We start from the raw sequence: 25,515 nt of genomic DNA, 5'->3' as shown, positions 1-25,515 counted from the left end.
TCATTGGTTTTTCATATATTCACAACACCTTGCAACTCTTACCACCATCTAGTTCCAGAGTATTCTTATCACCCCAACAGGAAAACCTGTACCCATTAGTCACTCCCCATGATCCCTTCTCTATCAACCCTAGGCAAGCACAAATTTGCTTTCTGTCTCTGTGGATTTGCCTGTTCTGGATATTTCACAGATATGAAATTGTACCCGGTGGTATTGTGGCTAGGATTCAGTGCTTTCGTATAAGTGAAATTATACAATATGTGAACTTTTATGTCTGGTTCCTTGTTTTCAAAGTTCATCCAAGTTGTAGCCAGGATCAGTACCTCATTTCTTTTCATGACCAAGTAATATTCCATTGACTAGACTACATTTGGTTTCTCCATTCATCTGTTGGACATTTGGGTTGCTTACTTTTTGATAATTAGAATCATGCTGCTAGTTTTTGTGTGGATATATGTTTCCATTTCTCTTGGGCACATTCCTAGGGATGAAATGAAGTGTTTGCTTTGGTTGTTTAGTTTTACACCTGAAATAAGTCCAAGGCTATAAAAAACTAGCAAGAAGAGTAAAAAGCACTCCCCTTGCTTAGATTCACCAGTCACTGACATCCCACATCTCACCATATTGGTTTTCTCTCCCTCTATTCTGAACATTGGTGAGGTGGCTGCTGACATGGTATCACTCGATTGCTAGAAATATCTCAGTAGGAGGCTACGGTGCAAAGACATTCTCTTTAAAAATCCCAGGACAATTATTTAAGTCCAGAAACCATATCCTGATATAGCAGTACGACTGTTTAATTCACCAATTCAAATGTTTCTGTTCAGCTCAATCACATCCTTTGTTGCAGGTCTTTCCCCAGACAGGGATCCTGTGCTGAGCCAAATTGCCTAAGGCTCTTAGGAAGAGGGAGACTTGATCAGCATTATCCCCTTCCTTGCATCCCTTCAGTTTGTGTGGGGAGAGGAGACTGGATAGGGGAGAAGAAGGAAGCAGAGAGATCAGTAAGAGAAACTTAATGAAGCTGCTTCAGTCAGAAAGAGAAACTTGGGCATCTGGGGGACCTTGGTTCAAGTTGTGGCCCAGTCATTCAGCAACTGTGGCCTTGGGCAAGTGACCGAAGCACTTTGAGGTTTGGTGGTTTCATCAGAAAATGGGACTGGCTCACAGGTTGCTGAGAGGTCCAGTGGCGTGCTGAGCACAGATCTGGCACACATCTTCGTCCATTATTCCCATCAATCACTGGACCCTGAATGGTCCCAAGGGTTTCAGATGTTTACAGGGGGGTGTTTTTTGGAGCCTCACAATAAAAAACCTTATAAGCTGATAATATTATCATCTCTACTTCGTAGAGGAGGTGTTTCAGTCTGTTTGGGCTGCTATAACAAATACCATAAACAGGGTGGCTTAAAAATAACAGAAACTTATTCTCACAGTTCTGGAGGCTGAAAGTCCAAGGTCAAGGCACTGGCAGATTCATGTCTGGTGAGTGCCCACTTCCTGGCTCACAGATGTCATCTTCTGGCTGCGCCCTCATGGCGGGAGGGAGAGGGACCTCAAGACCAGATCACCTCCTAGGGACCCCATCTCTTAATACCATGAGGTTGAGCATTAGATTTTAACATGGATTTGGGGAGGACAAGCAGGGGAGACACACATTTAGTAATTAGTGACCCAGGTAGCAACTTGAGGCCCTGGCCTCACGTCCAGGCTGCAGCCCTGTCTGATATATCAGCTGTAATGAAACTTTGTTCCACAGGTGCTGGGAAAGGCTGGCAGGAGCAGGTCATTCACACGCTCAGCATCACCTCTCAGATGGCTGGGGCAAAGGAGGAGAGAATCCCTCACAGGCTGGGGCAGCTGAGTCTGTCCACCACTTTTTAGCCCCTCTTGCCACTGAGAGATAAAGGGTTTCCATTTGCCCTTTAGAAAGACCCCACTGGTGGAGCGTGGCCAGATGTGCAGGGAGGATGGGGGAGGAGGAAGAAGAGGAGGAGAGGAAGGAGAAGAAAGAGGAAGAGGGAGTGAGGAAGGGGGAAGGGAAAAGAGAAGAGAATGGGGAAGAGTGGGAAGAGAAGAGGAGCCGGAGGAGAAGAGGAAGGGAAGAGGGAGGGGGATGAGGAAGAAAAGGGGGAAAAATGAAAAAAGAAGGGAGAGGGGATGGAATCTGGGGGAGGGGGTAATTGAAAGGGCCTCTCTGCAGATGGCCAACCAGGCGCTTCCCATGTGATGGCTTGAGTTTGCCCAGGGAAGTTTGGGACGTGGTCATCAGCTGGAGGGCAGGCCTGGAAAGAAGTAGCAGAAAAGCAAGACCAGAGCCATCCGTGATTTCTCTGTTTCGGGCAAAACCTGTCTGTCTGGCTGGGTGGTTTCCTCCTGCTGCTTTCAGCCAGCACCTAAGAGCCAGACCTCTGGAGCTTGGCCAAGTATGACTCCAGAGGACCCAGAGAGGTGATGAGTTTAAGGGTGCTTGAAAGAAGTGACTCAAAAGATGAATCATGGAAGGTAGGATGGAGCAACGTGAAAACGTGGAGACGACAGGGAAGGCCAGAGGAGAGGAGAGGCCCGTGACCAGGGTTGCCAGTGCCTTGACCTTGGACTTCCAGACCCTCACTCCTGGAGTGTCTCTTTCCCCTTCACTCCAATAGGTCTTCACTTTCCATGTTTTTTCTTCCACTTCTCTGGTTCTTCTTTTTCTGTGTCCTTCCTGATTGTCTTCTTTCCAAATGCCTGCTATTTTCCGAGTTGAATCTGGAACTCCTGGCCTCTTCTTCTCTGGCTGGCCCTCCTGTGCATTCTCATATTTTCCAGGGTTCCCCAACCATAGAGAACCTTCTTGATCCCAATGGGAGAAGCACCGTCCCAATCTGCTGAAAGGATCTAGTGTTCTGTGTGCAGGAGAGCCAGGGAGGTGGCAGCTTCATTCCTCACTGGCCCAGGAGAACACTGGGAGGATATGAGTCTGAGTTTCTTGAGATTCCTATGGTCACAAGATTCCCAAACCTGGCTGCACACAAGGATCTCCCAGGAGCTTTCAAACAAAGAAATCTCTGGTCACAAACCTGCTCAACTAATTCATCAGCTTGGGGCTCGAGACTGCATTGGCTTGGGAAAGTGCACTTGCCCATACCATTCCTTTGGGGGCTGGGCTTTCTGGAAGTCTTTCCATTTTTACTTCGTGATCTTCCAGTCGGATGGATCGCTGTCCCTGATCTGTGGTGCAGAAACTCAGGATCCCCCGCAGACCACACAGCTGCTGGGTCCTGGACTTGGCTTCAGACGCAGATCTTTTCATCCTGACTTCTTTATTTATAAATTTTCTCATGGCCTCAGTTTACTCATCTGGAAAATGGAGATAATGCTAGCATCTGTCTCAGGTTGCTTGCAAAGATTCAGTGTGTTACTATAGGCAAAGCCCTAAAGATAATTTGGCACCTTTATCTACATGCTGTATGAATTCTTTTCATTGGAGAATGATGATTATAGGACATAATCTGCAGAAAATTTAAATTTAATCTAATAATTTCATTTTCATGACTAAGTTTTAATTTAAGTTCATTCTTAATTGAAGTCTAAACACTAAATTTTATGTCAAATTTAATTAATAAATTTTAATTTCAATCATAAAATTTTAACTTAATTTTAATCAACAGATTTTGATTTAATTTTAAAGAGCATTTCAATGAACCGATTTTAAATTAATTTTAAGAAACTTTAATATGATTTTAATTTATAAATTTTCTTTTCATTAATAACTTTCCATGCAATCTTAGTTAATGTTTTAATTTAAGCAAGTTTTTACCTTAATTGATGCATTTTAATTACTTAACGCATTTTTAGATAAATCTGAAAATTTTGTAGAAATGAAAATCTTTCTAATAATGCTAAAGTCCTCCTTGATCCATCTCCCACCTCAGTGCCCTTTCCAAAAGAAACCATCATTACTCCCAGGGCCTCTGAGATTCTTTTACCATTTGCAGGCATTTAGCCCCTTTCCTGCTCTTCTCCCACCTCACTCCCCCACCAGTACATCAACAGAAACTCCAGTCATCCTCAGGCCTTATCTTTGCTTAACAGAACCTTAGTTTTGTTTGGAGGACAATGGAACCATTCCCAATTGGTTGGCCCAAGTCAATCCACCCCATTTCTCATGCCAGTTACTTCCTTTCACAGACTTCCTTGCAGGTGCGGTTGGACATGTGCCCTACCTCCACTCTATCCAAGGCTGCTTGAGAAAAGGAATCCACTCTCTACTGCCACAATAATGCTGGCTATCAAATCACTACCAAACCTTCCTGGAGTTTGATGTGTTTGTTGTTCATACACCTGGAGTCAGGGATGGGTGGTTCCATGGCTCTGCTGATCTTGGTGGGGCTCACTTCCATGTCTGGTGGCCAGTGGCTGTTGAGTGATCAACATCAGTGCTCAGGTGACTAAGAACCTTGACTGTGTTCCGTGTGTCTCTACCTTATCCTCTTGGCAGGCCTGTCTGGGCATGTTCTCTTGGTGATGGAAGAGGCTCAGAAATGAGTGAGCGCAATCCCACAAACCCAAATTAAGATTTCGCTGATGTCACATCTCTTGATATCCCTGGTCAAGGCAAGCCCCATGACTAGGCCCAGAATCAGAGTGGGAGGGTACCAAAAGGTTATAAAGTCAAGGCCATGGATGAATATAGGGAGGAAAGAGAATAGGGCAGCTTTTGTGTCTTTCCACAGGAAACAATCCTCATAAAAATGCTCTTGAAAATGCTCTTGAAAAAAAGACTCTTGAAAATCTTATTATTTTCTGTCTTTCCCACTTGGGACAATGGCGTGAACATGTCATGCGAGGCATGATAGCTGCCATCTTGTGACCACAAGGAAATAGCAATGAGGCATACTGACATATTCAGTTATATACAATTCCAGTACCCAGTTTATTGGGTCCAAGCATGTCTCCCACTCTACTCTCTATTCCCCCCCCCCCTTGCTGGTGTTCCCATCTCTGTGAATAGCTCCACCATTCATTCACCCACATTCTTGACTCAAAAATTCTGGAATAGGCTTTGACTCATTTCATTCTTGAGCCCCAGCAAATCCCCTACCTTCAAAATCAGTCTTCCTCAACAAGTTAAACATAAAATTACTATGTGAGGGCTTCCCTGGTGGCGCAAGGAATGAAGCACAGCACTATGAAGCTATCTGCAGCCTCTGCAGCATAAGTTTGATCCCTGGCCTGCCAGGGAGCTACCCATAGGCTGCAGCAGACCTCTCCTGTCTCTCCCTCTGCTCCCCTCAGCAGTGCATTTCAGTTAATCTGCCTGTTCTGTTCCCCACTCTGTCTCTGGTGAATCCTCTCACCCCCCACACCTCTGGCCTATACCCCAGTTCTTGTATGCATAAATAAATAAATCTTAAAAAAAATAAAATTACTTCATGACCCAGTAATTCCAATTCTAGATAACCTAAGAATGGTTATAGGTAAGGCCTCCCCAGTGGCGCAGCGGTTGAAGCTGCGTGCAGCTTCTGCAGTGCAGGTTCGATCCCTGGCTGCTCCCCGGCCACCAGAGGAGGGTCCCACATATGGCATGCAGTCCTCTCCTGCCGCCCGCTGCTCCCCTCAGCAGTGTACTTCGGTCCTTCTGCCTGCTCTGTTCCCCGCTCTGGCTCTGGTGAATTCTCTCACCCTCCCGCGCTTCTGACTGTACCCAGTGCTTGTATAAATAAATAAATAAATAAATAAATAAATAAATAAATAAATAAATAAATAAATAAATCTATCTTTAAAAAAAAAAAGAATGCTTATAGGTATTCAAGCTGAATGTTTGCACATGAATGTTCACAGCAGCATTATCGTCATAGTCAAAAGGTAGTAGCAACACTTGGTTTTCAAGAGTCACCCATATTGTTGCATGCATGAGAAGCGCCATACAGCTTCGGTGTGTAGAAGGCTATGTAACAGAGGCAGCTCCACGTTCCTGCCCCCGTTGACTTGCAGCCACCTTAGACTAGCCACTGGGAACTAGGGAAGGGAGCTAAGCAGCCCAGTGAAACCATATAACAAGTGGGCTCAGAGTGAGAGACTAGAAGAGAAGGGTGCTTGTTTCTTGGCTTTGGACTTGGGGAACTTGGAGGAGTCAGTGGAGGAGAGACATGTAGAGACACTTGAAAGAGACATGTGGGGAGGCTGACAATGGCAGCCATTGTCTTGATTTGTAGTTTGAGTTTTCTCTTTGGTTCCAGCGTTCTGGGACCAGCTTCAGAAGCCCTTTCATATGGTTTTCTGCCAGAAGGTGGCTTATACTCGAGACAAGTTTTCAGGCCTCCGCAGCCCCACTTTGAGCCAACCCTATCTGGCTGGACATTTGCCCAGGAGGGGATGGATAATTTGGGATGTTTTATTTAGAATACCCTTTCTTCTTCTCATCTTTCTCCATGAACACTAATTCTACTAAAATTCTTTCACATTAAGCGTCTCCTTTGTCTTTATGTACAAGGATGGCTGGACCCCTTTAGAGTGTGCAAGTTAGGGGCTCCCGGGGTACCCCTCATTTGTGCATTAACAGCTATACCATCTAGGTTTGTGTAATTACATATACTCTGCGATGTTTGCACAGTGACTAAATAACCTAATGATACATTTCTCAGAATGTAGCCCCATTAGGGAACTCATGATGTTTCTCCAGAAACTGTATTTCAGCGTTAAGTCCTACTGCCCCTAAGAAGAATTTCACTGTTCAAGGTTCTGTCCCCTTAGCTACTTGTCTGCCCAGTTCAGGTGTGGCAGATGGGGAAAAGCTCAGTATTTAATATTTGCTAAATGATAGAAGGAATGAAATCTTTTAAAACTGTTCCTGGGATTTAAATCCTGCCTAAGGAGCACAGGGCTATATTTACCTTTTTGAATTAGTGTTTGCATATTCGATAGAATCCTTGAAGTGGAATTGCTGGATGATAAGGTAATTGTATTTTCATTTCCTTGAGGACCCTCCAGGCTGTTTTTCATAGTGAGTGCACCATTTCCATCCCCACCAACAGTGGATGAGGGTTCCTTTTTCACCACCCTTGCCAACATTTGCCTTTGTTACAGGACATTCTCACAGGTGAGAGATGCTATCTTACGCTCCTGATTTGCATTTCCCCACATCAAACTTCATAACTTCTGCACAGTGAAAGAGTGGGGAGCAGAACAGGTTGACCTACTAAAATATACTGCTAATGGGAGCAGCGGATGAGACAGGTGAGATCTGCTGCCCCAAGTGGGTCAGCTCCCTGGCTGGGGATGGAACTCAGGCCATAGTGGCTGGCAATAGCTTGAAAGCACTGAGACTCTAACCCCTGTGCCACCAGGGAGGACTCCCCCCAAAAAAACCCCACCCAGATTTTAAAGCTCCCCCACAGGGTAAATTATCTCATTAAAAAGGTTGTATTGGTTGTATGTTGAAATAACATAACACAATCAGGCACCTTATCCAGTTAATTTCACGTGTTTAAAAAAAGTCATTTTGGGCCTCCCCTGGTGGCGCAGCGGTTGAGTGCTGGGTTGCGAGGCTGCCCGCAGCTTCTGCAGCGCAGGTTCGTTCCCCGGCCGCTGGCAAGGGGCCCACACACACAATAAAAAAGTCCTTTTTTTTCACTTAAACACACACACAAAATGATATAGCTACTGGGAAATGTAAAATTCGATAGCATAGCTGGCATATTTTTATTTGACAGTGCTGCCCTAGATCGTAAGCTGCGGCAAGGATGTTTGCCGTGGGCTCTGCTCCATCTCAGAACAGACAATAAATAATATTTACCGAACAAAGGAATCTAAATGGACAATGCCTTCTCTCCCCTCCTGTCTGTGTCTCCCAGGGATGCATTAAAAAAAAAAAAAAAGTAAAATACACATCAAAGTCACCCCCATTTTTAGCACTTGCGCTGTGCCATCGCCACAGCAACCCAGTTTTGCCATCTGTTTCCGTCAGCCCAAGCCCCGGCGCGGGGGTCAGCGATGCCCCTTCCCGCCCCCCAAACCACCGCTCCCGACTATCTCCACAGGTTGTACGGGGTCAAGGGCCAAGGGCCAAGGAGGGGAATCCCCGTCGACTGGACCCGGGGTCAGTGCCCCGGAGGCTCAGTGCTCGCCGAGCAAGGGCAGCACTGTCCCCATCCCAGCACCTGCCCCACGCGCCGCCGCCGCCCCTCGGCACCCCAGACCCGAGACGGCGGCCCCGCTGCGTTCCGACGCAGCCCGGCTGAAACAATGACCCCAGGGCCTCCCGGCGGGTCGTGGGCGCCCCTCCCCACCGCGCCCGCCCCTTCTGGGCTCCGCCTTCACGCCGTCCCGCCCCCAACCGCCCTCTTCCCAAAATGGCGACCAACCGCCTCCCTTCCCGCCGGCCGCCGGTCACCTGACTGCGTCAAGCCCCGCCCCCTAGCGGCTCCGCCCCGCCGCGCTCGTCTGATTGCTGCCGAGCCTGCGCGGCCGGGAGGCACGCGCTGAGAGCCCGGGCGGCTCGAGGAGCGCTCGAGGCCTCTCTGGGCCGCCCGCGGCCACGCCCGCGCGCCCGCGCCGCGGGTGAGCCGGGCGCTCCGGGAGCAGAAGGGGCTGCTCGTGCGCGTGCGCGCCGGGCCGGCAAGCGGTGCGGGCCGGCAGAGGACCGCTGGGAGGCCCGCGAGGCGCGAGGCTCGAGGCCCGGCGCGCGAGCCCCCGGGGCGGGTAAAACCCGGTTGCTGCTGCCCCTGCCCCCTCCCCTTCCTCCCTACCCCCCCTTTCCTGCCCCTTCCTCATTTTCAACCCCTCCCCCCTTAAAAAAATCTAATTCGTTTATATATTTGCCTTTTAGGGTGCCCATCTCCCTTTCCGAGGGGCGCAGCAGGCGCGGCGGGCGCCCCTCACCCTGCGTCACGCACGCACCTTCTGCACCCCAACAGTTCCGGGCCCCACTGCACCCCCGCAACCCCTTCCCCCTTGGAGAAGACGCTCCCTGGGGTTCGCTGCACCCCTTTTTCTTTCCTACCCCCCCCCCAGGCCCCAACTGCCCCCTCGCAGCTCCCCAGCTCGCGCGCCGTGGGCCCTACCCGACCTCCGCACTTTCTGCATCTCGGCCTTGCATTCCCCTTCCAGGCTCCTTCTGCTAAAAATCCTCTTTCCTCCTGAATTGTTGTATTTTAGGGGACCCAGTTTTGTCTCTTTTTCGGATATTCGAGCAAAACCAACGTCTCTCCTATTTTCCTTGATTACCCCCTCGCCCCCTCCTTTTAGGTACTTCCTCTAGCAAGAAACTTTTTTCTTTCCCCGATTTTTTTTTTCTCTGTTCTCGATCACATTCCAGCAAAAATCCTTTCTTCTCACCTCGAAGTCCCCCTTTTTGGAAAATCTTTCCACTCAGGACAAACCAACTTAGTCCTTCCAGTTTCTCTCTGGTCTAATACTTAATGTTCCAACCCTAACCCCTTACTCGCCAACAAAAATCCCATTTCATCACCAGTTCCACCCCAACGAGGCTTCTCCCAGCAAAACCCTCCTCCAGATCCCTTAGGGAGGGGTGGTCGAAAATAAGGCAAGAAAAATAGTAACTTTCCCCTAACAACAAAACCCTTTGCTCCACCTTGATTCCTCCAGTTTAGGATTGCTTTTTTCCTTCTTCCAGAAATTGCCCATCTCCCCCAATTTCACACCCGTGTCCTTCCTTTTGGGGGGACCCAAGTTCTGACTGCCCCTTCCTTTCCACCACCTGCTTTCAGGGCAGAAGAAGTTGGATGAGTGTCTTGAATTTACCATCACGTCTTCCAAGAGGAAATACCCAATGATCTGTCACCTGAACCCCCCTCTTTGTGGGGCCTAAATTGAACCCTCTTCTTCCCGGGAGATTTATTCACTTGCTTTTCTGGTGAGTTTTGCCCCTTTGCACTGTCCCAAGACATCTCCTTTGTCAGAGGGTTTCTAATCTATCTAAGAATATCTGTCCCAATAGTGAGACTATACCTGTAGCTGCTTTGGGAAGTAAAGGCAAGAAGAGCATTATTTATGGTCTCTGTTGACCTCTCTGGAGGAATGTGGACATTTACTAGGTTGGTGTATATTTTATCGTTTATTGCAAAGACTTTTTCATTCTTTGGTTCAGGGTAGCAACTTAGATACCCACGGGAGATGGGCAGGAAAAGGAGGAGAGTATGATCAAAGATCGTGTGCCCCAGCTAGGTGAAGCCAACAATTGCAAGCATCTACAGGGAAATGCAAAACTAGTCTTGCCAGAACTGAAGTTATTTTTGAAAAGACACCAGAACACTGTTTCATGTAAACCTTTTCAAATGCTGACAAGGAATTTAATTTTTAAAGGCAATGTATAAAGTAATCATTATGTCTGCTGGTCCCCAGCTTGGAATTTTTGATTGAGGCTTAGTTCTGTGTTAGACACACACACACACTTGGGCATGTGGGACTATTTCCTTTTAGAGCAGCAGTTCTTAAACTTTGATCTTGGGAAACGCTTTACACTTAAGCATGCTTGAAGATCACAGAGTTTGTGTATGTAAACTCTACCGAGATATTTGCTGTGTTACAAGTTTAATATACTTTAAATATATTTATTAGTTCATTTAAAAAGAGCAATCATTGATTTGTTCTATATTAATAGCATTGATACTGTTATTAAAAAACTGTATTTCAGAAAACAAAAGTTTCAGTGAGAATAGTGGCATTGTTTTATGTTCTCAACATTAACCTGGATTCTCATACCTGCAAGCCTCTTGAGATATACCCTGTAACCTCTCGAAAGTTTTGCTGAGAATGAAAAAGGCAGATAAGATCTGAGTAGTAGCATGAAAATAACTTTGACCTTGAAGGATCCCTGAATGACTCTTGAGTACCCCAGGGTTTTCCTCCCTCCCCGTCCACTTCATTGTGAAAACTGCTTTTCTAGATTTTAATGCTTTTTTTTTTTTTTTTTGCATTTTCTGCCAGGATCACCTTTTAGAGTGAGAAACTTGGTGTCTCTTTTTCCTTCTTTAGATAATTCCATGTAAGAATTTTCTCTGGAAATTGCAATCCCAGCCTTCTCATTCCTCTATGTCTTTCTTTTTACCAATGTAAGCTTTAAATCTGTTTTGATGTATGATTAGAAATGAGTTAATTTTCTGGCTAAAATTATATCTTGGTTATATGGCTAGAGAAGGGTGTCTTCCTTCATTGTTCTACTTAAGAATGTAGGTGCAGAGTGGTGGCAGGAGTCTCTATCAGAAAGGTAGAATCATGGCAGGTGGAGTGCTTAAATGTGAGTCTCTGACATTAGTCTCATTGGGGCTTGGGCAAGTAATTTAACTTTTCTGGACTGTCTTTACCTCTTAGCAAAATAAGCTTGATCATATAATTTGGGAATTAAATGAGATCATTTCTAAGTGACTATGGTGGTGACTGGCATAGAATAAAGCCTCCATAAATGTTGGCTGCTATTGTTATTTTTATAATGATAATTAGAGGAGTCAGGCAGGAAGATAAGTGAGGTCTTTGAGAACTGGAGGCCATGGCCCTATCTAGACATGGCAGGAGTGTCTGTAGTTTCCAATACCATTTGGAGTGGGAAAATAAGGAAAGAATTTGCCTGGCTAGGGTAGCAGCTATAAGTCTCTCTTAGCTCCCAGCACCCAACAACCTGATACTAGTGAGAAGTGATCACACTCTCTCCCCAGCAACACGGGTGCTAAAAGGGAAAGTTTGAGCATGTGGTACTTATAGTTAAAAAAAAAAAAAAGCTGGCAGGACAGGACAACAGGTTGGGGACTTTTCAAAGAGAAAAAAGGTGGCACAATGGAATCCTGTCACTCATGGATGACAGGGAAGCTGAGAGCTTTCTTTGATCAAAGTCTGTGCCAGGAAAGATGCTGTGTGGAGCACTGACACAAAAGGCAGAGTTGCAGCCACTCTACAGCTTGTAGACTGGGAGAAATACAAGAACCTGAAAGACAGTTAAATCGTGAAGACAGTTGAAACAGGTGTCAAGTGCTTTGTCAGACAAGTGCTGATCTGAGTTCAGAGGTAATATCAAACTTTGTTGTGTTGAGAATATTCTCCATAGGGTAGGGGTATTCAGGCTCCATTTTATTTTTATTTATTTATTTATTTATTTTTTAAATTTTATTTATGCATACAAGAGCTGGGGTACAGGCCAGAGATGCGGGGGGTGGGGGTGAGAGGATTCACCAGAGACAGAGTGGGGAACAGAACAGGCAGACTGACTGAAGTAAGTATACACTGCTGAGGGGAGCAGCGGGCGAGACAGGAGAGGTCTGCCACGCCATGTGGGTTGCTCCCTGGCTGGCCGGGGATCGAACTCGTGCTGTAGAGGCTGTGGTTTGCTTCATAGTGTGGTGCTTAGCCCCTTGCACCACCAAGGAGGCCCTCAGGCTCCATTTTAAAGGGTTTCATTTGGTGAAACTGAGTGAAGACGTGAAGACAGGTCAACCAAGGGGAACAGTACAAATCACCATTATAAACTCAAATGTGTCCAGGATGGGCGGGGGGTGGGGGGGCGAAGCGGGGAGATTAGGGAGTAGTGGGGACTGTGACAAACTGGAGAATATAAACTCTGTCTAAAGGCAGCTTCAGCTGCTCAGCTCCAGCCAGTTGTTGCTTTGCAAGAATGTGAACTAGATGTTGACAGATTTCAAGGTTTTATTTTTCTCCCTGATTTTAAAATAGAGGTTGGAAAGCCTTAAGTTAGTGAGAAATTGGTATATCTGTGGTGTCCTGTGTGGCAGCCATGGGCTACTTGCAGTTGTGTGAATTTGAATTGAATTAAAATTTTAAAAAATGAAGAGTTTAGTTTTTCATATGTGTCCATTGCATTGTTAGGTACTCCTTAGCACTTGTAGTTAGAAGTTTGTACTGATCTAGACCATTTCCATTAGTACAGAAAGTTCTTTTGGACACGGATGCTCTGTCAAAATGCGCTCTGACAGATTTTTCAACTTGATAAAAAAGGAATTGAAAAATATTTACAAATGCCACTGTCTGAAAACACCACCTTTGTAGACCAGGTAGACTTTGAGATTGTTCTGGGCCTTTCCTCCAAACAGTGGCACAGTTGACAGTTTATCTCATTGTAGACTCACTGCTGTGGTCTAGAACTACATGGCAGGTGACTTTCTGAACAGGTTGTAGCATTTCAAAGGAGAATGCCTTTTTCCTCATACCTCCATAGAACGATGGGTCTTTTTGAAAAGAAAAAATTAAAATTGCTTTGGATCCCCCAGCACTGACAAATCATTCTTTATTAAACCAGGCATAAATGATGGTAAAATAAGGCATCCTTTCCTAAAATTTACAGCTTTTGTGCCACTGAAGAGACAGAATCTATTTGCAAATTAAATACACACAAAGCAACAAAGCCCATGAAATTCAAATTACAAACATTAATTTAATGAGAGGGATGCTATTTTGCTGAAACTTAACTGTTCCTTGGAACTCTTCGCCCACTGTACCACACTGTACCATTTTAGGGCTGGCAGGCCCGGTGATGTTTCCATTCTCTCATCCATTCTCTCAGTGGTGAACTACAGCAAAATCACTTGTGTGTTGGCTTTTTTTTTTTTCCTTAAGATTTATTTATTTATGCAAGAACTGGGGTACAGGTCAGAGGTGCGGGAAGGTGAGAGAATCCACCAGAGAGAGCAGGGAGCAGAACAGGCAGACAGACGGAAGACACTGCTGAGGGGACCAGCGGGCGAGGCAGGAGAGGTCTGCCACGCTCTGTGGGTTTCTCCCTGGCCGGCCTGGAATTGAACCCACTCTACAGAGGCTTTGCACAGCTTCACAGCGCAGCGCTCAACCCGCTGTGCCGCCGCTGGTGGCGGAGGTCAGCTTTTTTTAAAAAAAAAAAGATTTATTTATTTATTTATTTATGCATACAAGAACTGGTATGCATGCCAGATATGTGTTGGGGGGGGGGTGAGAGGATTTACCAGACTGACAGATTGACAACATTCAGATTGACTGAAATACACTGCTGAGGGGAGCAGCGGGCAAGTCAGGAGAGGTCTGCTGTGCCATGTGGGTCAGCTCCCTGGCCGGGGACTGAACTCGTGCTGTAGCGGCTGCAGATAGCTTCATAGATTGCATCTTAACCCCTTGTGCTGCCAGGGAGGCCCAGTATTGGCTTTTATTTGAGCCCATAGATTTTATCATGAGCTAAATCTGCCTCTGTTCTCTTCTCATTATCCTATGGCAGAAAGTGGTGTTCTCTGACAACCATGCATTTATGAACTTACCCTTGGCTTTGGAACCAAACAGTAATGGTAGGTTATAGGGTGGTGATCTAGTAATCCAGATAGTCTGCTTTTCTTCTTCCAGGCTATTTTTACAGTAAAAACACAAACTTGGAAAGAGTATTTTGGATCCTTGGGAATGTCCCCAAGGTCCTAGGGGACCACAAACTCCGACCTACAGGGAGCTCTGTACATAGAGGGTGCTAAATTTTGTTGAATTAAATTTATTTGTTGACACAAGACCAAGTTCAATATTGGTTAAGGGGGTTGCTTGCTTATCTGGGAAAAGATGTGAACATCAAAGCATGGCCTTTGGACTTTTTGGCTGGTCTGCCTGAGGTGGTAACAGGAGCAGTTTGTTCCCTGGGCTATGGGAGTACATCGGAAAGCAGGTGATTGGCATTTTGGGACTCTGGAGACATTCTGTGTCCCTCCTGGACCCCACTGAGCTCCTTCTGTGTTTTCTGTTTTAATTGGTGCAGTTCAACCTGCAATTTAATTCCTAGGGAACCAGTTCTGTGTGGTGGGTAAGAGTGCCAGCTCTGAAGTCAAGGTATCTGGGTTTAAGATCAGGCTCAGCTATTTGTTAGGCAGGCAGCGCTGTGAACCACTATACCACCAACGCAAAGCTACTTGTTTAGATATGTGACTTTGGACAAGGAAGCCTCCTGAAGTCTTTTTGCTGTAAAATGGAAATAACAATAGAACCTGTCTTTGGGTTGTTGCATTCACATGCGAGTGAATTAGCGCATGTGAAACACTCAGTATCGTACCTCTCAAGCAGAAAATCCTTAGTATTTTACATTATAAAATATTGTATTATATTTATTTTATTTTATTTTTAATGATTAAAGGGTCAATTTATAAAACATTCTAAGTGTGTTTGCATCTAATGACAAAACCTCCAGATACACCAAAAATAAAAGTATCAAGTTATAAGGAGAACTAGAGAAATCTACAACCAAGTGGGAAAATTTCACATTCCTTTCTTATGAACTGATAGAACCAGCCGCTTAAAACTATTAGTGAAGAACGATAATTTGCAAACTTGATCTCGTTAACACAGGAGGAAAATGGTACCTATCAACTGCACATACTCATCCTTTTAAGGAACACATGGAAATTGTTCCAAATATGATGCTGTGCAGAGGCATTATATTTATTTTGTTTTATTTTATTTTATTTTTTAAAAAATAATTGGCTTTTTTTTTTAAAGATTTATTTATTTATTTATACAAGCACTGGGCACAGTCAGAAGCGCGGGAGGGTGAGAGAATTCACCAGAGCCAGAGCGGGGAGCAGAGCAGGCAGAAGGACCAAAGTACACTGCTGAGGGGAGTAGCGGGCGGCAGGAGACGTCTGCGCACCATGTGGGACCCTCGCCTAGCGGCCGGGGATCGAACTGGTGCTGCAGAAGCTGCGGGCAGCTTTGCAACCCAGCGCTCAACCACTGCACCACCGGGGAGGCCCATATTTATTTTAAATAGTGCTTTCTACTTTATTTGCTTCTTTTTATTATTGGTAGATAAAGAAGATATAGGTACTTTCTCAACAGCATGGGGGAAGAAATTTTGGAATTGGTGGAGAAACTAATTTTGCCTCAGAATACAAATCCACATTCCCTTCTGTGCAGTTTAGAAACCCAGAAAGTTCTGAGGATGTGAAGGTGTCTCAAGCATGCTTTGGTGGTCAAACCTGACTGTACATGTTGCTGTTTGCAGTCTTATCACACTTATTCTAAGTAGGGATAGGTGTCAACACAGAACTGACGTTTAATCAGAATGTTATATGCATTGATTCATCTCCCTAAATCCCTCCAATTCTGAATTCTGAAAACTCACTTGCATCTCAGAATTGTACAGGATCTTGAAACCTGTCATCACCTTTAACTTGAGTTCCCTTGCTAGGCTACGTACAGAGACACTCAATGTGAGAATCAGACATGGAAGGGAAAGCTGTTCTAATATGTCTCAACACGAAGTATAAAACCAGTAGAAACTGATCACCTAGAAGTTGAGGCCCAAACTCCACAGTTATTCAAGGATAACTAGGATAATATCAAGCATTATCAAAAGTCTAGGTGTTGACAAAATTATTCACAGAAGTCTCCCAAATGGAAGCAACACAAGTGTCCTTCAATGGCTGAATGGATGACAGTGGCATCTTACTCATCCATGAAAAAGGAATACGGTAAAGGATACCCTACTACAGGGTTAATCTTGAAAATACTGTGTGTTTCCAGACATACAAAGCCACATGTTGTTTGATTCCATTTGTATCAATGGATGACCCTGTGAACAGGTCATGCTTTGCTGCCTCATAATTTTTTGTTGAAAAACTGGACATTCTGAATATTATAATATGGCGACTCCAGCAATTAGATGCCTCCCCCACCTCCACCCCTCACTTTGTTGTTGCTGCTTTTTATGAATTGTAATTGTTTAGTGGCTTTTCTAAGCTTTTTAAAAAAAATCAAGATGGTATTCTTTGTCAGGTGTGGTCAGTATAGTCTCATTCTGTTAGTTTTGTGGTAAGCTAGTGTATTGACAGATGCCTTAAATGCCTGGAGCAAAAAATAAAAGCCAAAACCAAAACACAACACACCAATCTCCCAGTCTTTGCAGTTGGGTTCTGAGCACTGGGACTGGCCTTTAGCACTCAGACCCTGCCTTCCTTTTCACTTCCTACTTGCACAGAATGAAGGTCGGTCAGGGGTGAGAACTGTGTCTTATCAGGTCTTGTCTGAGCATGTGGCTGCCCTGGGCCCATGGCTTTCTAGATTCCCTGAACTATGCAGGTTTCTCTTTTTCTCTCTGTAATTGACCAAAGTCCACAGTTTACTTTAGGGTTCACTCTTTGTGTTGTATAGTTCTGTGGTTTTCGACTATTGTATGATTTCATGTAACTGTTGTTAGAATATCTTACATAAGAGCTTCACTCTCCTGCCCCAAACCCTTCCTATATTTACCTCATTATCCCTTCTCCCTTCCCCAGAACCTTGACAACCACTGGTCTTTTTACAATCTCTAAGTTTTGCCTTTTCCAGAATTTCATAGAGTGACAAATCATATAATAGACAGCCTTTTCAGACTGGCTTTTTTCACTTAGCAATATGCATTTAAAGGTCCTCAATGTCTTTCTGTGGCTTGATAGCTCCTTTTGATCATTGAATGATATTCCATTGTATGGATGTACCACAGTTACAGCTTGTTTATCCATTCTTCCGTTGACACTCATTTGCTTCCAGCAGTTAGGAGTAAACTGCTGTAAACGACTTGTGTGCAGGTTTTGTGGAGACAGGTCTTCAACTCATTGCTGCAATAAATGTTAACATGTTGTTAAGCTTTGTGAGAAATACCAGTGTGAAAGCTTTTCAAAACCCCTGTTCCCCAAAGCACCTCACTCTCCAGCTATTCCTCCCCAGCTTTCCTGCCTGTTTTTGCCCCAGTTAATATTTTCTGTCCAAGCAGCAATGACTGGTTTATGCCCTTTGATATTTTCAGCAGATGCCCTCCCTACAGCTACTTTTCCCCATGAGAGAATTTTAAGTTAGGCAAAATAGAGGCAGGACCTTTGTATTAGACTTCAGGAATCATCTGGCTCAATGTCAAGACAAACCCCTGTTCCTGAGAACAGGATCCTATCCCTGTTCTCTCCTCCACCAGGAACCCACAGGGTTCCTGCTGTCTTCCAACCCACTGAGGAGCTGAGGAGGTAGTGGGGAACAGGGCAGGGGTAAGCTACAAGACCTCTGAGCTCTCCTATCAAATTTCATTCACCTTTTTCTTGATAAGCTTTCACTTGGTTGGTGTGAGCCTTTAGCACCTTTCCAGAGTTCTGATAAAGTTGACATTTTCAGTATTTCTGTGGTGCACAGATGGGACGTTTTCTAATTCAGGGCCTCCCCGGTGGTGCAAGAGGTTAAGTCTCAGCACTGTGAAGCTATTGGCAGCCACTGCAGCAGCAGCATGAGCTGGAGTTCAATCCTGGCCAGGGACCTGACCCACATGGCATAGCAGACCTCTCCTGTTATGCCTGCTGCTCCCCTCAGCAGTGTATTTCAGTCAGTCTGTCTGTTCTGCTCCCCACTCTGTCTCTGGTGAATCCTTTAACCCCCCTGCACCTCTGGCCTACACCCCAGCTCTTATACATAAATAATTTAAAAAATTTTTTAAAAATTACTAATCCAACCTTTATTCTTTTTATAGGTGTATTTCAGATAGTCTGTTTCCTTTTCTGTCAATTTTTTGGTGTTTTTTTATTCCCTCCTTTGGTATCTTTCTCAGAATTTGTATCTAAGTTATCTAATTTCTTGGCACCAGTAATCTCTTTAGGCCTTGCCAACATCTGTATTGCTCCTTCTGGAATACTAGTTTTCCTGAGTGTTGAGTTTTGTGTTGATTCCTGCCTTTCCTTCATCTGCTGCTGGTGTTATTCTGCTCTTCTAACCTCATTTCTGTGAGATGTTTGCCATCAGGCTAGTTATCATTTCTTTGTATACCATCTCCCTCTTCTTTCTAGAGGTTTTTAGGGTTTTCTCTTTGTCTTCAGTGTTCTGCAGTTGTCTGATTGTATCGGGGGGTGAATTCATTTTTATTTATCCCTGTCTGGTCTTGTAGAGCTTGGTCTTATTAACCATGTGTCTTTAAGGCCCACATCTTTATATCTGGGCTCATGTGTTTCTGCAGTTGGAAATTTCTCCACCACTGTCTCTTTAGATACCATCTCTTATGTTCTTTCCTTTTTCTCACAAGCTGTATCTTAGACTTTTGCATTTGCTCCTCCATTTGTATTTTCTCAACTTTTCGTTCATATTTTCCATTTCTTTATCTCTGTACTGAATTCTGGGGGGATTTCCTCAGCTTGTTCTGCCAGTTCATTTTCTTCCTCTTCAGCACTGTTTAATATTTAACCCTTCCCATGGGTTTTAATTAATTTAAATGTCTTTCATTTCTAGAGGTTCTCTGTGTTTCTGTTGTTAGAAACATATTTTTATCTCACAGTGATCTAGTCTTTTAAGTTTTGTTATCTCATTGTCCTATATATTTTTTTTTCTAGTGCTGGGATGCTTCTGTAGGTTTATGTGCAGTTTTTCTCTCCATTTATTTAGTTTTCCTGCAGATGACATGGTTCTTCCAGAGTCCCAGGTCTCCATTTCCTGTGAACACCTGGCCATATTCCCTTGATGGCCCCAGACCCCAGACTCCAGGGTAATGCTCTTTAATGGAAATATGATATGAGCCACTATATATGTTAGAATTTTCTAGTTGTTTAATTAAAAAGGAAAGTGGCAGATGCCAATAATTTTAATATATTTAATCTACTCTATCTGAAATATTAATATTATCATTTCAACATGTAATCAATGTAAAAACATATTCTTACTGTCCATAGTCCTCCAAATCCAGCATGCACTTCACACTCACAGCACATCTCACTTGGGGACCAGTCGCATGTGCTTCATGACCACACAGGACTAGCGGCCATCATATTGGATGACAGCTCCAGACTCTGCATCTGAATCTGACTCTCCCATTGGGACTACTTGAGTTCATAGGCCTGGCTTTGAGTTTTCTCAGTGTTGCTGGCACTTGGGGTCTTACCGCTGTTTTGAGCTTGGCTATGTATTAGAAATGTTCTTTTGTCATAAGTCTATGTGTTTATGGCTGGGAAAAGAGGTCAGTCCACCTCTTCCCACTGTTGTGGGAAATCCTTTAATTCCTTCCTTAGAAGTCTAATGATGGAGGTACCCTGATGCCCAGTTTACAGATGAGGAGGTAGGCTACTGGAGCTTAAGTGACTTACCATGGTCACATGGCTGCTGAGCGGCAGAGAACTGTCTCAGGAACAGATCTGCTTGATTCCAGGCCACTGTTTTTGTCCTTCATGCTGTATTCCCATCTCATAATTTTGATTCCTCATCATTGCTTTTCAGGAGTTCTAAACCTCAAGAGCACTTTCCTCGACTCCTTACCCAGCCTAGCTCCACGGGAGAGAGCTCTTGGTTACAACCTGGCAGTAGAAAGCCATGGACCAGTACAGCTTGGGGGATGAGGGCACCCTTCCATCAGAGATGCATCTCCCTTCGTTTTCTGAGAGCCAGGGGCTCAACTGCAGCGACACCCTCAACCGGGACCTGGGTCCCAGCACGCGAGACCTGCTGTACTCTGGCCTGGGTAGTTTGGACCTGGATCCCAGCCTTCCAACACCCGACGTGCCTAGTGAGGCACTGGAGGACAACTTAGATGCCCTGTCCCTGTACTCAGGAAAGGACAGTGACTCCGTGAAGCTGCTGGAGGAGTATGCAGATCCGGAGTCTCAGACTTCCTTACATGGTGAGCCTGTCTCCCTGAGCCCGAGGGCCTGGAGGGTTGAGAGGGAGTTCTGTGGTCACCAGGGGTGGAATCTGTTTGGACCGATTAAGGAAAAGTTTCTCTTACACAGGTGAATAGGGACCAGTCACTTTTTTCCTACTTGGGAATTGTTCCCAACTTACTAGTTCAGGAAACTGAACCCTGAGCCTCGGGGAAAATGTTGGGAAACTTGGATGTTTGGGGATATTCTAATCTTTTGTGGGATGTGGGTAGGCCTTTGAGTTGATGGAGGTATTGTTATTACCCACACCTCACAATCTCTTCACATTTCCAGCACTGGGCAAACGAGGAGTTTTTAAACAAAATTGTTAGAATTAATCTCAGATGTTGCGTTGATTCAGTGCCAGGTCTTTCTCTTCAGCAGTAGAGGAGCGAGGGGACAAAGGGTGGAGCAGGTGAAGAACTTGATATCCGTTTAGTTTGCCTTCAGACTTCCCACACACAATAAATTTTTTTCTTTTTTCTTTTTTTCTTTTTACTTTCTCCTTACATTGTCTGGTAAGTTGTTTAAGGGGGTTGACTGAGCCAGAACAGTCTGGTATTTATAACCACACCACGTGCATGGAAAGCCACATGTGAAACAACCCTGCAAAACAGATATTAACCTTAATTGGTACAGGCAGCTCAAGAAACATCCTGAGCACTTGCTAGAAAGAAAAACCTTCGACGACTCCCCCACTCCACACAAGATGTACTAGAAAAGTCATTAGCCGGGTGGGAAAAGGAGGGCTTGGGGTCAAAATAAGAGGGTTGTAATTGTATGGGGAATATAACAATAAAATTTATAATTTAAAAAAAATAATAAAAGTCATTAGCCTTGTCGCCTTGTGGGGGTAATAGCTAATCTGACACCCTGGAATCAGTGGGTGTGTCCAGAGCTTCTGTGCTGTCCTAAGCACTGGGCCAGGCCTCGGGGTACAGAAGTCAGGATGCTCAACCCAGGCCAAAAGAACTGCCTGAAAATTGCTGGTAATGTGCATATGTGCGTATTTTGACGGGAAGAGAAATTCATAGGAATTTCAATATTATGTATGATTCGTTAATCTAGTTCACTTTCTCCTAATTTGTTTTCAACTTAAATTGTTTATCTTATAAGAGAAAGGAATCAACTGAACATTATATTTTGTCACTTTATACTTCTCTAACTTAATTCAGATTCATATAGATGCATATGTTTATGTTGGTTTTTCAAATTAGAAGGGTAAATTAGAAAATAAAAGTAATTAACAAGAAAAATCCCTCTCTTGGCTCCCACACAGAGGTTTTTAAAAACATGGGTGAAACCACACAAAGGTTGTTTTGCAGAGATGTGTTAGTGCTATTCGAAGTTTTAAAAACCTATTTGCTTTCTTTACAAGGGTAGACCATTCAGCTTTACAATAAAAGCTGCTCCACTGTATTGTCAAGACACACTTACCCTGTTCACCAGGGAGCCTGCCCTGGTGGAGAGTGTACACACACTTACACACTCATATGTGTTAGAACTCTGTTTTCAGGGGACGATCTAGTGGCTTTTTGGGACAACTCTGTTTGCCTATTTTCAGTGTCCTTTCCAATTTTTGGAAAACATTTTGTTTTCTGGTTACTTTAATGAGCATTTTTAGAGTAACTTAGCAAGACTAGGACTTGCTCCCTGAGGGAGTTCTGTTTTTCCTCATTTAAAGCTTTTGGCATCATTCCACCACTTGTCACTGTCATTTCAAGCTGCTGAAGAACAGGCAAGTGACAGAATGCCCCAGGTCAGAGACACAGTTGGGATGAGGGTCGGGCCTCTGAACTGCCAGTCCAGCTTCCTCACTCAATGTCTCTCACACCACCTCGAAGCCACAGAGAATTAGAATGCTGGGCCCGGTGTTGCTTCCCTTCCCAGACCCTGGCCTGTTGGGTTCTTGGATGCCACTTCTGCAGCATCTTGGTTAAATGGTGGTTTGTAAACTGGCCCATGAGGCAGTAAACTCATGAGGCAGTATCAGCCATCATGAAGACCCACCAAGTGGCTGGGAAAAACCTGCTGTGACTCATTCACCCAACTATCCAATATTGAGTGCTCCTGAGTGTCAGCATGGGGTTCTAGGAGCCAGGAACCCTGCGGCGAGCGTGCAGCATCCTCCTGTCCATGGCCCTCGTTGTTTTACATAGCTCCCCTTTAGTCACCAAACCCTACTGTGTCTCTAGGAGCAAAACAGAAGAATCTGTCCCCTCTACACACTGGCCCTGCAGGCATGAGATCATCTCCCCTGTCCTGCCTGTGCACTCCCACATCCTTCACCTGTTCCTCAGGTGACATCATTTGAAGGAACACCTGTGAAACAGAAAACATGGAAACTTCCAGATACACAGGAAAAGGAAAATAAAAATGACCCAGAGTCTGAACTGTCAGTCCCATTCTCTCATTTTGTTTTCTTTCAAATTCATTTTTTGTTTCAAAGACTGGGGTCATTTTGTCTTGCAACAGATTTTTTTTCTTTAGTACTACATGAATATCCTTTCATGTCACCAGATATTTTTCTCCAGTTTTATCTAAAATGTTTATGTCCATGACCATTTACTATATAGTAACCTTCTTGTGGGATGCTAGGTGGTCTCCCATATCTCACCAGGAAAAGCAGTGCTGCCTTTAAAACTCCCTTGCAATGAACTCTTATTGCAAATTGACATTTCCTTCCTTAACTTAGAAACCCCAAAGTGGAAAGAATTGCTCGCAGAAAGGATTAGGCTTTTCTAAAGTCTTGGGTTGCATATTCCTGGATCACCCTTCTGGAAGTGTCCCTTGGATGCTGGAATCCAAGGGGTCACCTTGTCCTAGAATGTCTCAGACTGCTGCTGCTCCCTGACTGTTCCCCAAATGGGGTGCCATCCTGCAAGTGTTGCCTGGTCCTCCCAAGTCATGTTTTCTGTGCAGGACGAGCTGTCAACGTGGGAAGACACGCACTGTTCTTGGCCTCCCCTTCCCAAGTGTGAGCTAGTAGTGAGTGTCATGTGATAGCTCAGCGACTTCCCGCCCTTAACCTGTGCCTTTTCCTTCTGTTTAGAACTGGGACTAGGCTCGCTTAAGATGCCTAAAGAGGCTGATGAAGGAGGCAGGGCTGCCTCTGGGAGTGCGAGGAAAGGAAAGCGGCAGCACAGCTCCCCTCAGAACCCACTTCTGGACTGCAGCCTCTGTGGGAAGGTGTTCAGCAGCGCCAGCTCTCTTAGCAAACACTACTTGACGCACAGCCAGGAAAGGAAACACGTTTGCAAAATCTGCAGCAAGGCCTTTAAACGTCAGGACCACCTGTATGTAGGAGTCTGTTCAGAAACTGCCTGTTCAGGGGGTTGGGGGGGGCGTGGGTGTGTCCCTGTGCCTATCCCTCCCCCTGTGCCCCCATATGGGTCAGGTTTCCCACTTCCTCAGTCTCCAGATGTGTGTAGACACACTTGGCTGTGGACTCCATTCTTGCACTGCCAGGCCCCCAAATTCACTCCATCGAGGGAATCGCTGTTGGTCTTGTGGTTCAGCTGTACATCATGGCTCGCTCCCCCAGCAATTAATCATGGAGAGAATTGGGCTAATTTTCTGGAGAAACAGTTCCTGGCGCAGGTCTGAGGAGAACAGATCGGCATCCAGGAGGACCCTGTACTGAGATGATGGGACAGGGAAGATTCTGAGATGCCTGGCGCTAGACTTGGTGGTGGAACTTTTTTTTTTTTTAATTCTTCATTTTAGAAAGAAAACCCATCATAAGAAATAGGAAAAGAGTTCCATTTGTTCTTAATGTCTTGGGGAATAAGCTTTTTTGCTAGTGATGAAGGAAAGACAGCGTTTTATCAAACCTAGAGACTTGCAGGTGGGACATGGCACGGCTTGCATTCCACCATGCTTCTAGCCTTTCCAGAGAGCTTTGGTGAATCTGACTTCATCTTCTCTTCTGACCTCCCACTACCCAGGGCAGGAAAGTCATTTGCTCAAGTAACAGTTGGGAGATTATAAATTAGGTCTCATGATTCCTCCTCTGTTGCTTTCCTCAGATGGAAGCCAAGGGCCAACCTTTAGTGACAGGCTTTGTTAAATGGAACATGCCCCAAGTGTCACGTTTATTAGAACCATCCAGAAAAGGACAATAGGCAACTTAGGGATTGGTTTACTCACTTATAGCATACTAATGTAGGTATAAGCATGCTATGCATATGAAACGTATTTGTGCTCATTTGTATTTTCAGAAATTATGGGCACATTTAACGTTTAGTAGAAAGTTTTTGCTGATTAGGCATCTGTCAATTTTGTTTTCTTTCCCTGCTGTGGGGATCCCAGATAGCTTTCCCCGTAGAGGACTCTTAAAAAAAAAAAGATTTATTTATTTATACAAGAACTGGGGTACAGGTCAGAGGCGCGGGAGGGTGAGAGAATTCACCAGAGACAGAGTGGGGAGCAGAACAGGCAGACGGACCGAAGACACTGCTGAGTGGAGCAGCGGGCAAGACAGGAGAGGTCTGCTGCGCCATGTGGGTTTCTCCCTGACCGGCGGGGAATCGAACCTGTGCTGCAGAAGCTGCGGACAGCTTCACAGCGTGGCGCGCCACCAGGGAGGCCCCCCTTAGAGGACTGTTATGGAAAGGTGAAGACTCCTTTGTTCAAGGATGGGTCATCCCCAGGCTCGCCTTTCCTCAAGTGCATTCTGTAGATCTTTGGTTGTCAGGGATGCTGAGCAGAGCTTTTTGCAAAAATCTGTTCCATGGGCAAGTAAGTTTGAGAGACGTGGAGAGTCAAACAGAGTTCTGTCTATTCACTCTATGAGGCTTTGCAATTTGTTGTGTAACCCTCCAAGGAGCAAATGGTGTTTTCAACCTTATTTGCCAACTGAGCCCAAGTCCTCAGGGAGCAGCCCTGGAGGACTAGTGTTCCTTGGAAACCCACTTTGGAGAACTGTGGT

At 45.0% G+C, this 25,515-nt stretch overlaps 1 protein-coding gene across 5 annotated transcripts in view; it reads left to right on the top strand.

The window, feature by feature from the left end:
• Positions 1-8,655: 8,655 nt before the first annotated feature.
• ZNF541 (zinc finger protein 541) overlaps positions 8,656-25,515 on the top strand; it is a 37,667-nt gene continuing 20,807 nt past the window's right edge. For 2 of the 5 annotated variants that reach the window (XM_037516865.1, XM_037516869.2), the window contains exons 1-4: positions 8,656-8,685; positions 9,714-9,859; positions 20,167-20,566; positions 23,638-23,881. In XM_037516865.1, the coding sequence (XP_037372762.1) occupies positions 20,260-20,566; positions 23,638-23,881 (551 nt within the window). In that variant the 5' untranslated portion in view covers positions 8,656-8,685; positions 9,714-9,859; positions 20,167-20,259. The other 3 variants (XM_037516868.1, XM_037516867.2, XM_037516866.2) reach the window with 3 other exon arrangements.

Source organism: Talpa occidentalis, unplaced genomic scaffold (assembly GCF_014898055.3).
Source record: "Talpa occidentalis isolate TD23 unplaced genomic scaffold, MPIMG_talOcc4v2.1 talOcc4.17, whole genome shotgun sequence".
NCBI lineage: Eukaryota > Metazoa > Chordata > Mammalia > Eulipotyphla > Talpidae > Talpa > Talpa occidentalis.
The sequence above is the reverse complement of the archived record's forward strand: the minus strand, read 5'-3'. Positions and strand labels throughout refer to the sequence as shown.